The sequence below is a fragment of the Saccopteryx bilineata genome, chromosome 9, assembly GCF_036850765.1.
Source record: "Saccopteryx bilineata isolate mSacBil1 chromosome 9, mSacBil1_pri_phased_curated, whole genome shotgun sequence".
Classification (NCBI taxonomy): domain Eukaryota; kingdom Metazoa; phylum Chordata; class Mammalia; order Chiroptera; family Emballonuridae; genus Saccopteryx; species Saccopteryx bilineata.
In genome coordinates, this window is record NC_089498.1 from 18,690,298 (window position 1) to 18,704,138 (window position 13,841).

General features: G+C 47.3%; 1 protein-coding gene across 3 annotated transcripts in view; it reads left to right on the forward strand.

Annotated features, from left to right (window-relative positions):
• SLC7A6 (solute carrier family 7 member 6) overlaps positions 1–13,841 on the forward strand; it is a 53,476-nt gene that overhangs the window by 35,902 nt on the left and 3,733 nt on the right. For all 3 annotated transcript variants that reach the window (XM_066243498.1, XM_066243499.1, XM_066243500.1), the window contains exons 3-9: positions 3,779–3,904; positions 5,695–5,839; positions 6,483–6,606; positions 6,805–6,908; positions 10,195–10,291; positions 12,742–12,891; positions 13,003–13,186. In XM_066243498.1, coding sequence (XP_066099595.1) covers positions 3,779–3,904; positions 5,695–5,839; positions 6,483–6,606; positions 6,805–6,908; positions 10,195–10,291; positions 12,742–12,891; positions 13,003–13,186 — 930 coding nt within the window. The remainder of the gene's footprint in view (positions 1–3,778; positions 3,905–5,694; positions 5,840–6,482; positions 6,607–6,804; positions 6,909–10,194; positions 10,292–12,741; positions 12,892–13,002; positions 13,187–13,841) is intronic.

The following is a 13,841-nucleotide window of genomic DNA, read 5'->3' on the forward strand; positions in this document are numbered from 1 at the left end:
TCGCTGGCTCCAGCAAGGGGTTACTCGGTCTGCTGAAGGCCCACGGTCAAGGCACATGTGAGAAAGCAATCAATGAACAACTAAGAAGTCGCAATGCGCAACGAGAAACTGATGATTGATGCTTCTCATCTCTCTCTGTTCCTGTCTGTCTGTCCCTGTCTATCTCTGCCTCTGTAAAAAAAAAAACAAAAAAACCCTGGGCTTGCCTGGTCAAGGCACATATGGGAGTTGATGCTTCCTGCCCCCCCCCCCATAATGAATAAATAAAATCTTTAAAAATAATAATAAAATTTATATAGGTTTCAGGTGTGCAATTCTGTAACACAGTACCTGTATATTGTATTGTGTGTCATCACCTTAAGTCAAGTATCCTTCCATCACCATTTACCCCCTTTTACTGACCAGGCTCTTTTGTACCCTTCCAGCTGGTCTTTCAGAAGAGGCTCTGCAGGGACTTCCGTGAGGCACTGCCTTCACTCATTCCTTCAGCACCTCATTAAATTCCCGCTGAGTGGAGTTTGTTGCAGGGCAGGGGGAAGAAGAAGTGAGAGGAAGTGCTTGTTTGTGTGGCTAGGGTACATATCAGCTTCTCTCCCCATCTTGCAGCCACATCTTGGTACTACAAGCCAGGAGCACAGGAGCATAACCAGGACACAGACAGTCTCTTCGTGTGTATGTCCATCTCTCTCTCTCTCTTTTGTCCCCTTCTCTCTCTGTCTGCCTCCTTGTTTTCATCTCTTATCTCTCTCTCCCCTATGTCTCTGTCTTCTGTGTATTTTTTTTTTAATTTTGAAGAATTTTATTAAAAGATTTATTAATATGCTGACCGCATATGACTGCCTCGGGGCATATCTGACTCAAATTGTGCAGCCCCAAATGTAGCTCAGAGACTGGTTATATACCATTTGACCACACATAGGTTGGGGGGAGCATGACAGCATGATACAATTTTTTTTTTTTTTTGCATTTTTCCGAAGCTGGAAACGGGGTGGCAGTCAGACAGACTCCCGCATGCGCCCGACCGGGATCCACCCAGCACGCCCACTAGGGGGCGATGCTCTGCCCTTCTGGGGCATCACTCTGTTGCATCCAGAGCCATTCCAGCGCCTGAGGCAGAGGCCATAGAGCCATCCTCAGCGCCCGGGCCATCTTTGCTCCAATGGAGCCTTGGCTGCAGGAGGGGAAGAGAGACAGAGAGGAAGGAGAGGGGGAGGGGTGGAGAAGCAGATGGGCGTTTCTCCTATGTGCCCTGGCCGGGAATCAAACCCAGGACTCCTGTACGCCAGGCCGATGCTCTACCACTGAGCCAACTGGCCAGGGCTGTCTTCTGTGAATTTGTGTGTCTTTTTCTCACAAGCTGTACACTCTCTCACTTCCTCTTTCTGTAGTTCTGCTTCCTTCCTCTGCTTCTTTGTTGTTTTATTCCTTTATTACAAGGGTTTGTGTGCGATTTAAACTTGCTGTGGTTCTGACTCTTCTGCTATTAGATAGATTCATTCTCTTGGTATCCTGACTCCATGTTCCTGGGAAACACGATCCAATAGGCTCAGCTTGGGTCCAGTGTCTGGCTTGATTAGGCACAATAGAGGAGGGGGAACAATTCTCAAGAAGGGGCCCAGCAGGTAGGCAGGTACCTCAAAATATGCTTACTGTATTGCACAAGGGTCTGTGGATTACTGGTGGCTATTAATTAGGTAATACTTAATGTTAACTGCTCTAGGTGCAGCCCCACACAGCGCACTTTGGTTTGCAGGGCAGGCACCCGGGAAGACCTGCCAGCAGCATGCATTCCTTCCAGCCTTCTCCCCTTCCTCTTGACTGTTGTCCCTGTCCCCCAACCCCCACCCCATATGACTGACTAGTAAGCAGGCACCTGAGTCATTTTCCAGAGTACTGAATGAAAGTTCTTAATGTGTATTTGAGGCTGTTTAGCCACCCATGTTCATTTCTACAGGCTGGACCTTGGCTTTCCTCTCTGTTTGAGTGGAGGACCATCCAAGTGTCTGACAATTGCTTTGATTCAGGGAATTTGTGGTTAAGTGAAAATTCATCACTAACTTGGTCCTAACCAGGGTTCATCATTTCTCCTCTTTGCTTGGCATTAAGCTTAAGAAAACAAAATGTTTTTGTTTCCAAGAATTTATGATCTCTTTGGAGAAGCACCACCCAAATGCCGGAGGGACAGACCTTGAGATAAAGGTTCACATGACCGGAGCATGAGACACTAAGCTGTGCTATGAACTGGGAATGCTGTAGGGTTAAGGGTGTGTGGGGGAGATAGCTCAGTGCTTGACTGGCTGGTATGTTTGGGAAATGTTTTACAGAGGAAGTGGGGCTACAGCTAGACCTTGAAAGTGGGAATTGCTGTTGGTTATGGTAGGAGGAGCAGAGGAGATTTTTTTTATTTTTATTTATATATGGCACCAGTAAAAAGAAAATCTAGCTGAAGGAGAGAGTGCAAAATAGGTAGGAGTAGGTAAAGTTTGTCTGGAGGATTCATCCAGAATATTTTATAATAACATTTGAGGTTCACATAAAAATTCTAATTTTGGAGGCTAGGGGCAGTAATTAGAGGTGTCACTGTGGAACCCTTTGTATATTGTTCTTAGGTCTTCCCTGTGGGTCCGAGCAGTCCCTGTTTAGCAGGGCAAGGGTGGTGGGAGCCTCCACACAGGGCCCACGTATACTGAGGTGGTGAGGAACTGGAACATGAAGCCAGCAGTGCTGACAGGAGCCGCTGGGATGCCCAGGTGAGCTCACTGCTCCATGGACCTCACCTAGAATTGGGGGGTTTGGGTAGAAATGGCAGCGGGGGAAATCACATGAGTTTAGGAATGGTAGTTAGCCTCTCTTAGCCTCAGTTTTCTCATCTATAAGATGGGAATAGAAATATATATATTTTCAGGTTGTAAGAATTATTGAGAGGATGTATGTGAAATTGTTAGGCATGTGACAGGCTTTTTCTTTTACATGCCAAACATTGCCTAATTTCTAGGTGACCTGCCACCTACATTCAGATTAACGTCATTTATTACGGAACTTCTCTTATCTCTGCTCTCTAATGTGGCCATGGATAGATCTATGTCTTGGGTGGTTTGGAACCTTGGGTGTCTGAGTGGAGAAAAGTAAGTGAAGTCCACCATTCCTGGGCCTGGGAGGAATTTCCAAAAATGATTCTGGTTGTAAGAATTTCTTTTTTTCTTTTTTTACAGGGACAGAGAGAGAGTCAGAGAGAGGGACAGATAGGGACAGACAGACAGGAACACAGAGAGATGAGAAGCATCAATCATCAGTTTTTCTTTGCGACACCTTAGTTGTTCATTGATTGCTTTCTCATATGTGCCTTGACCATGGGCCTTCAGCAGACAGAGTAACCCCTTGCTCGAGCCAGCGACCTTGGGTCCAAGCTAGTGAGCTTTTTGCTCAAGCCAGATGAACCCGCGCTCAATCTGGCGACCTCGGGGTCTCGAACCTGGGTCATCTGCATCCCAGTCCGACCCTCTATCCACTGCGCCACCACCTGGTCAGGCAGAATTTTTAAGTATGTGTTAATGCATGTCTTTGTATCCTTTCTTGTCTGCAGTGATGGGACACTCATGGGAACTCTCAGCTAGGGCAGGCACATGGGAGATGTTCTTCCGTTTGCCTGTTCTGGTTCTGACTAGTCCACTGTCCCCTTTGCCTTAGCAGATAGGGCAGAAGTGATATACTCTGTAAAGAAAATTGAGCCTCTGTGTCCTCAGCTCACTTGCCAGTGATTTTATGGTTTTTCTTCTAGGTCTACTGACATTTGTGAACTGTGCCTATGTCAAGTGGGGCACACGTGTACAGGATATGTTCACTTACGCCAAGGTCCTCGCACTCATTGCCATCATTGTCATGGGCCTTGTTAAACTGTGCCAGGGTAAGAAGGGCCTGAGGTGGGAAGGAGGGTAGATGACTCTAGGAGGTGCCCTGGGTTCCCTTAGGAGGACATGGGGCTTCTCTTAGCTTTACTGCTCAGCTTTTTGTACATGCTAGCCTGTGTCAGTGAGAGTAAGAGCTCTGTTCCTGGGCCTCTTAAGCCAGGCTGATCTGGCCAAATGGAGATGAGTCAGCCCCTCCCTCAGGGCTGCTTTCCCTTTAAGGAGGCTAGGAGCACTGCAAGAAGCCAGCTGAGGGCCTAGGGGCTTTTTAAACTTGGGTCATAATTAGGTCATAAAAGTAAAGAGTGGCGATAGAGTGAAGCCTGCTCTGTTTCTGGTCTGTGATTGCCAGACAGTGAGTGGGAAGACTTGGCCCTCCTTGAGAGGGGAGGAAGGGTATGTGTGTGTAGGGGAGATGGGGGTGTGGAAATGAGTGGTTATTTCATCTGGACTTGCTCTTACTCAGAATTTCATCCCAAAGTCAGCTCTCAGAAAAATATTAAAATATTGTAAAGTTGGCACTGACTTTTCCACAGGTAGGCTTTAGAAAGCTTTTTATTCCTGGATCAAAGCAAGCTGGCAGTGAGGGTAACAGGCCTTCCCAGACCTGCTTATAGAAGGTCCTTATAGAAGTCCTCAGGCCTGGGATATCTAATCATTTAACAACCCGTTCTTTAGAATAGATCATCTGTTTCTAAATTTGTCTGTGTTTACAATCATCCGGGGCACTGAGACCCCCATTTCAGACCTACTGGGTCAAACTCTGGTTGGTTTGGAGTTGAATAAGGTGTGTTTTTAAGAAGTCCCGTGTACTTCTTAAGCAGCTGGTCTAGCACCTCTGTACACATGTGCCAAGGTAGTACAGCCAGCCATCTGGATGTCCATGGTGTCTCAAACATTTTGGGCATGGGTAGTTCTATCTTCCCATCTCTTGCTGCATACCCAGCCCTTTTTGCCACATTGGCTTTCTCTAGAGGGTGACAACAGGCTTCGTTAGAAGTCTGGGTCTTGTTATCAACCTGCGATGTGTCCAGAAATTCTCTCTTTTGGGCAGCTAGGTGCTGCTTCCTGGGTTTTCAAGTTTGTAGTCTCTGGAGGCCTCCAAGGAGAATGACAGGTGCCTGGGCTGGCTCTTCAAGGATGGAGGTGACCCTAGTTGCTACATAGTCTGATTTCCTGCCCCACGAAACCACAGCCCCTGCAATTAGAGCAGCAGAGTTCTCTCTGAGACTGAGGAACTCATTTCACCAAACTATGCAGTGGTCTGGGCCAAGAGAGGTAGTTCCACAGGAAGGTCCTAATTGTTAGCAGAAAGTGACTCCTTTATGATAAACAGGGTACTTTCTAAAAATAGGAGGAAGAGCTGTGGCCTACGGTGAGGTCACTTGCAGGAAATGGAAAATCACTAAGGCCTTGGAACAGGTGTGGCATCAGTGGCAACTAGGAGTGCCCTTCTTTATCTGAGATTGTCTAGTTTTACTAAAGGAATGTGAGCTTTCCGGGGGGGAGTCAGGGTGGTGATAAAGTATAGGGAGATGGTGGTTGTCATTCTTTTGGTGTTAAATTATGTTTTTTTATCTTCCCCTTTCCCTCTTGCTTTTCCCTTCTTTTTGTCTCCCCCCCCCTTTGTTTTCTTGACCCCTCCTTTCTCCTTTTCCCCCATCTTCCCGTTCTCTTTCTTCTCTGCCCCCCTATTCTTCCCTTCTCCTTACACCTTCCATGTCTTGTCCTCCCTTTTCCTTCTTTCTCTTCCTTCTCCCTGAACCCCCACTGATCTTTGCTCCCACAGGAAACTCTGAGCACTTTCAGGACGCCTTTGAGGGTTCCTCCTGGGACATGGGAAACCTCTCTCTCGCCCTCTACTCTGCCCTCTTCTCTTACTCAGGTTGGGACACCCTTAATTTTGTAACAGAAGAAATCAAAAACCCAGAAAGGTAAAGGTGGGCTCACCCTCTCACTCCCCAGCGTGGCTGGAACTCCTGCCTGGTAGAGGGCGAGCTCACCCTCTTCCCTCCCCGGCCCCTCTGTCCCCCATGCCTCCCTACTCCTTCTGCAGCTCAGAGGGATTAGGGTCAGCATGGGCATCAGTGAAGGTGGGGAAGCTCCTGGCCCCTGGCCCTCAATGTTCATACTGGAGGACGCCAGGGTCCTTCCTCGAGGAAAGGCCCTTCAGTGGGCAGCAGCAGACCCGGTTGGGGCTAAGGTGTTTAGGACCTTGCACTCTGGGGCTGACGCAGGCCTGGGGACCCAGAACTTGACTCTGACAGCCAGGTCCTCAGCCTGGCCGCCAGTCCCTAGAGGACACTGCTCCTTCAGTGAGACCCATTGGTTCTAGTGTGGTGAGCATCAAATATTGATCATGAGCTACCTTTACAGAGGGTGTGTTTTTTTTCCTTTCTCTCTTTCTCTATAAACATGGGATAAATACCCCCACCCCCGCCCCCCGCCACATGGGGAAGAGGTACCTCAAAGACTCAGAGGCTAGGGAATTGTTAAATGTCAGAAAAATCCCTGGGTGAACTTTGACCTCAAAGGAGAGGTTGGTTCTAGGTAGTCCTGTCTCACTTGTCCTGACAGAAATTTGCCCCTGGCCATTGGGATTTCTTTGCCAATTGTGACACTCATCTACATTCTGACCAATGTGGCCTATTACACAGTGCTGAGCATTTCGGATGTCATTGGCAGCGACGCTGTGGCTGTGGTAAGTCTCTCGGGATTCTCATTTGCTTGTCATCTTGTGACACTGAATGGCTCAGTCTTTCTGCTGCCACCCTAGCCCTTCAGGGTGAGGTGGTGGGTCTTGGCCAGAGGGTGGACTGTGTTTGTGCCAGCAGCTTAGATACAGGAGGCTTATGAAACCCTGTCCTATGCTGAGTGCACTTTCTGTGTTCTGCCCCAGACATTTGCTGACCACACATTTGGCATATTCAGCTGGACCATTCCCATTGCTGTTGCCCTTTCCTGCTTTGGGGGCCTCAACGCATCTATTTTTGCTTCATCAAGGTACTGTGTCTCTATTTCATTGATATCATACTCCATTATTCTCTGAGGCTTTAGGTGAACCCATATGAGCTCTTCTTTTCCCTTCTCCCTCTCTTGGAAATACAGGGTGTGTGTGTCTCTATACGTGTACATGGCTGTGCATGCATGTACTTGCCTTTGTGCAAATGTTTCTATGCTGGGAGCTTATGTTTCCATCCAAGGCCAGGACAGATTGGTAGGAGGTAGAAGGAAGGTAATAGCTTGGATAGGGACCCTGTCAGGGGACAGATTCCAGGCTCCTTGTGGGTTAGTGTACAACCCCAGGATTCATTCCTTCAGTGATTTTTGAGCAGTTGCTGAGTGCCAGGTGCTCTTACACTGAGGCCAAGAGGTGGGCTCCTGCTCTCCTCTCTGTGCAGACACTGCCCTTTCGGTGGCTTCAGAGAAAGGAGCAGTTCTGCCATGCGGGGCTGACCCTGCTACCTGGTGTCCAGTTGTACCCTTCCCTTCTGCAGTAGTTTGCTTCATCAGTTGGCCCTTCTCTTTGGTGAAAGTTCAGTTGCAGCTATCTCTGCACAAACTTCTTTCATCTCCACTTACAGAAGTCACAGAATAGCTTAATAGCTTTCCCATCTCCCCTCTTCCTTACTGCACACATTTCTTTTTTTTTTTGTATTTTTCTGAAGCTGGAAATGGGGAGAGACAGTCAGACAGACTCCCGCATGCGCCGGACCGGGATCCAACCCGGCACGCCCACCAGGGGGCGATGCTCTGCCCCTCTGGGGCGTTGCTCTGTTGCGACCAGAGCCACTCCAGCGCCTGGGGCAGAGGCCAAGGAGCCATCCCCAGCGCCTGAGCCATCTTTGCTCCAATGGAGCCTCACTGCAGGTGGGGAAGAGAGAGACAGAGAGGAAGGAGAGGGGGAGGGGTGGAGAAGAGATGGGCACTTCTCCTGTGTGCCCTGGCCAGGAATCGAACCTGGGACTTCTGCACGCCAGGCCGACGCTCCACCACTGAGCCAACCGGCCAGGGCCACTGCACACATTTCTTTAGGAAATATTAATAGTTTGCATTTCAGCTGTCATTCATTTTTCTACCCGTTACACTTTGGCTTCTATGACCTAAAAAATGTTCTTATTAAGGCTACCAGGGACCTCTTCTTAGCCTGCTTTCATAGTCCTTATTCCACTGGAACCATGAAGCAAGTGATAAGGACAACCCTTAACCACACTTCTGAAATGATTCCTGTGACATCTGTGACACTCAGGTAGCTGAGAAGGCTTCTTTCCTGATTTCTCTTCTACTCTCCCTATAAATATTTCTATCCCCAAGGCAAGGAGTTTAATAGGCATCAATAAATAATTGCCACATGAACATATAGGAAGATAAGAGTAAGTTTTGTCCTATTCATTCTTAGTACTGTTTTGACATCCCAGTCTATGTACTTCGGGCCTCCCTGGGGCAGCCAGAATAACAGAGAAAGCAAGGCCTTGTAAAAGAATATGGTATCTCTCACCTCATCCTGGTGTGGTCACAGTTGCATCTGATGTGGTTCTTCACAAGGTGCCCCACTGAAAGATGCCTTCCCTCCTAAAAATGGTACTTCTCATGACCTTATTCTTATTGATACTCAAGACATCCCAGCTGGTCTTGTCAATTATCCTTGAATATTTAGGAGGTAGGCGCCTTCTCACCTCACTCAGCTATCTTTTGGCATTGACTGAATGGGGTTGGGGAGGACTCAGGAGAGTAAGAAATGGGACCTGCCCATGAAGGGGACCGCAGTGTTGTCAAGGTAGTGCACAATTGTTTCTGCCTGTGTTACCTTCTTCTGTTTTACTTTATAACCCATGCAGCTGTCTTTTGGCTTTGTACTAGACACCTTTGCCTCACCTGCACATTACTCCCTTTCAGCATCCCCTTGGTCACATTTTTTTTCTACTTAGTACAAATGAATTTGGTGCCCTGTGACACCTTACTGGATGATATCATCAGCTCTTATGGCTCCACCTAGATAGATCCATGAGTGTCTCAAACTTAGTATGCACCCCCACATGTGCTTTGTGTCCAGTTGTGGTTTTGTGGACTGTCAGTCCTCCTTCTTGATTTTATCCTTGGTGTCCACCCTCTTTTCCCAGTATATGTACATGTGCATGCACACACACACACACACACACACACGATCACCAGATTTGATCTGAGGTTTTTGTATCTGTCCAGTTCTCTCCTTAGCATCAATTCTTCACCTTAGCCAGGGCATCAGCCCTCATTCAGGCCTCCTCTCTTAGGGGAAAGTGATCATGGATGACCTTCTTATCTGGCCTGTGTCGATACTCGAGTCTCTCCCCGTTCTAGTCAGCCTCCGTGATGCTACCAGTGTCCTGCATCAAATACTGTCCGCCCCTTCCTGCAGAGCCACAGCTTGTCTCCTGCTTGTTCAGACTCCACAGCATGGCCTCATGTGCAGGTTCTTCCCAGCACACTCCTCACACACCTTATCCTGGAATTACAGGCATTTTAGCACCAACCTTCAAAGAAGCCATACTGTTAATGCCTCCCAGCCTCTTTTGCCCATGCTGTTTCCCCACCTGCCCACTCACCTTCTGGCAAACTCCAGCTCTTCTTCTAAGCCCAGATGTGGCTGGTCATCTCTTGTGAAGCTTTGTGTTTCCCCAGCCTACCCTTAAGCCTGGTGAGTGCAGTGTGCTCCATGGTGACGCTGACTGCCCCAGGTGGCGCTCATTTCTCTGCTGCTCTGTTTCCGTCATTAGGGCTCTTTAGGTGCAGAAAGGAAACCTGGGCTCTCTTTGAGCTCCAGGCTTGCCCTGTCCTCTCACATGTCAAGAGCACAGAGAAGATAGATGAGGACAGAAGTCTGGCTGCTTTTCTTTAAAAAGCCATTGTGTTAAGTATGAAATTGATGGGATGGCAGAATGAAGGTACCTCTGGTGGGATGGACTGAGGTGCCAGTGAATGAAGGCAGGGTGAGGCATCCATTGGGTGGTGGTGGGGTATCTGTGCTTGAGAGAAGTGGGGTGTCTGTGGGTGATGGTGGTGTCTGGGGTTTCAATAGGTAATTGGGTAGGGCATTTATGGATAATTGTGAGGTGCTCCTGGTTGAAGGAGGGTGGAGACATCTGTGGGTAAAGGGGGAAGGTTGGACTGGGCGTGCATGGAGAACATGAGATCCTCCTGAGAGACTGCCCCCTGCTTTTTTTCTGGGGCTCTGTGCCTGGTGTGTCTGAGTGAGGAGAGAGGCTGCATGGCTGAGTGAAAGGATCCTGTTGACACATTCTTGTCCCTCCAGGTTGTTCTTCGTGGGCTCCCGTGAGGGCCACCTCCCAGACCTTCTGTCCATGATCCACGCTGAGCGGTTTACACCCATCCCTGCTTTATTGTTCAATGTAAGCTCTGCTGCGGAGTGTGGGAACTGGCATATCTCTCTGCAACTCCTGTTGACTTTACATGGAGTCTGTTGGGTGGGAGGTATACTAGTTTTCCTGAGACACTTCCTGAGCTTCTCAGTTTTTCTTCTTTTTTCTTAAAATTATTTTAAAATAAAAAAGTAAAACATAGTCATATTAGAGAAGGCAAATGCTATAAAAGAATATGAAAATGAACTTGTAAGATTTCTCTATCTTTTATATCATCAGTGGCTTCTTGTTTTAGCTCCTCTTTTTTGAGATAAAGAGAAAGAGATATGGAGGGACAGACAGACAGGAAGGGAGAGAAATAAGAAGCATCAATTCTTACTTTTGGCACCTTAGTTGTTCATTGACTGCTTTCTCATATGAGCCTTGACTGGGGCTTCAGCTGAGCCAGTGACCCCTTGCTCAAGCCAGAGACCTTGGGCTCAAGCCAGCGACCTTGAAGTTTCAAACCTGGGTACTCAGCATCCTAGGCCAATGCTCTATCCATTGCACCACTGCCTAGTTAGGCCAACCTCCTCCTTTTTAACAAGATTAGTATATCATATTTAGAAAATAAGCCAGACCAGTTATATACCAGCCACCATAGGGATCTCTAGACATCATAGATTCATATGTAGTAGATGGCAGTAAAGTGTTTTATTCCAACAAAATTAGCAAATTTTGAATATTCTGACAGATGCAAAGTCCTGAAGAAGGACCACCATTTTCTAACTTGCACTAAAGTACAATATAGATAAAAGCTAACAAGGACCCTGAGAAAAAAAATCCTTACTCCAAGATTGGAAAAACAGTTCATTTTTCTTGTCACTAGGTTTCATTAATAAAGTTTAAATTTAAAATTCCTCTGGAATTTATATTTTGATGTATGAAGTGAACTGAGGATTCACTTAATTTTTTCTTAAATGGCTAGCCAGCTATAAAAATATAATTTATTTATTTATTTATTTTGGTTATCTTTTTTTAAAAATTAATTTTAATGGGGTGACATTAATAAATCAGGGTCATATGTTCAAAGAAAACATCTCCAGGTTATCTTGTAATATCATTTATTAAATAATCCATTTTTCCAGTTTTCAAATTTTTAGCATATAAAAATAATAGATTTTTTAAGGCTTTATATACACCAAGTTATAATGATATGCCCCTTATTTTTATTTATTTATTTTTAATGCCCCTTAAATGTATCATCATCTCAACTAATCCTCCCCCTTAACACCGAGCTTCATTATTGAGTTTTATACTGAATATCTGAAAACAAAGAGGGTACTTCTTTAGTTTATTTCCCCTTGGAATTTCCTACCAATTTTCATGTTTATTTTTCCTGATGACTTGTATCATTTTGTCAAAATGAGAAAAAAAAATCTCAACGTTTTCATTGGGATAGTACTAAATTGATAAATTTAGGGAGATCTGACAGGTCATTTTATTTTACTTTATTTTTTAAGTGAAAGGGAGAGGAGGGGGGCGAGAGAGAAAGAGAGAGAGGGAGGACAGACAGGGACAGGCAGGAAGGGAGAGAGATGAGAAGCATCAACTTATAGTTTCAGTACCTTAGTTCATTGATTGCTTTCTTATATGTGCCTTGACGGGAGGGCTCTGAGTCAGTGACCCCTTGCTCAAGCCAGCAACCTTGGGCTTCAAGCCAGCGACCAAGGGGTTCATGTCTATGATCCCACACTTGAGCCAGCAACCCCATGCTCAAGCTGGTGAGCCTGTGCTCAAGGCGGCGACCTCGGGGTTTGAACCTGGGTCCTCTGGCCAATGCTGTGTACTGTGTGCCACTGTGTGGTCAGGTGGGCTTGTTTTATTTTAAATCCTTTGTTGATAATCTGGGGTGAAAAGATGGGTCTATGGAACTCCATATTCTTGAAGTTTAAGCAAAGCTGACCTGTTCCTGACTTCTATTTTCAGAGCTTCTCCAGAGCTCTTTTGTTCCAGAGGGCAAATTCAGCCATACCTCTCTCCTGAGGGTTATGGATCCATTTTGCTAATCTGCATTTCTAAGCTGCCAGGACAAGAGAGATGATTCTGGAGGCATTTGCTCATTTGTATGCCAGGTAGTTAGGGCCCATGTGTAAAGGTCCAGAGAGCACCTTGTAATTCATGCTAAAGTTGATGGGTTGAAGCAAGGGGGCCTTACTCTCTGCAGTGCTTGTTACTATGGATGTGCTTGCAAAAAGAAGGGAGGTATTGATGGAGGAAGGGCCCCCAAAAGAAGAGGTAGAAATGCCACCTTGAAGGTTAAGGTGGAGAATGGACCTTTCTGATGCCAAGGGGGCACTGAAGAGAACCAGAGGTAATCTGGTGAAGCTAAATCAGCCCTGAGCAGATCTGATGCTAACTGTTGGACAGTGGAGTCTTGTGGTGTCCGTGGTAGTGACATTACCCTCTCCTGCTCCCTCCTTCCCTTCCTTCTCCTCCAGTGCATCATGTCACTCATCTACCTCATAGTGGAGGATGTTTTCCAGCTCATCAACTACTTCAGCTTCAACTATTGGTTCTTTGTGGGTCTGTCTGTTGCTGGACAGCTCTACCTTCGCTGGAAGGAGCCAGAGCGGCCCCGGCCCCTCAAGGTCAGTGGCTCTGGGATGATTAGGAAGGGTGGCTTTCCGCCTAATGTGCCTTCTTCCCCATACGTGTTTCCCCACCCACTTGACCTAATATCTCACCTCCTTCCATTTCAGCTGAGCCTGTTTTTTCCCATCGTGTTCTGCATATGCTCCTTGTTTCTGGTGATTGTGCCCCTCTTTGGTGACAGCATCAATTCCCTCATTGGCATTGGGATCGCTCTCTCTGGAGTTCCCGTCTACTTCCTGGGTGTTTATCTTCCAGAGTCCCGGAGGCCACTCTTTGTTCGGAGTATCATGGGTGAGCTTCTTTGCCCGTCACTTGTGTGTGCATGCGTATACACAGATGCACAGAGGTGGGGGTGGTGGCTAACAGCTTCCTCCATATTAGAGAAGGAGGCCATGAGACCTGGCTGCCCCACATGGTTTCTTCTCTTTTGATCTTGATGTGATCACTTTAGTTCTGTCTTAAGAGTCCTACTTTGGGGTTAAAACACTACGTGTGTGTGTGTGTGTGTGTGTCAGAGAGAGGGACAGATAGGAAAATGAGAAGCATCAAAATTCTTTGTTATAGCACCTTAGTAAGTTCATTGACTGAGCGAAGACGGGGCTTTGAACTTGGGTCCTCTGCATCCCAGTCTGATGCTCTATCCACCTGTGCCACTGCCTGGTCAGGCAAAAAACACTACCTCGGCCCTGGCCAGTTGGCTCAGCGGTAGAGTGTCGGCCTGGCGTGTGGGGGCCCCGGGTTCGATTCCCGGCCAGGGCACATAGGAGAAGCGCCCATTTGCTTCTCCACCCCCCCTCCTTCCTCTCTGTCTCTCTCTTCCCCTCCCGCAGCCAAGGCTCCATTGGAGCAAAGATGGCCCGGGCGCTGGGGATGGCTCCTTGGCCTCTGCCCCAGGCGCTAGAGTGGCTCTGGTCGCTGCAGAGCGACGCCCCGGAGGGGCAGAGCA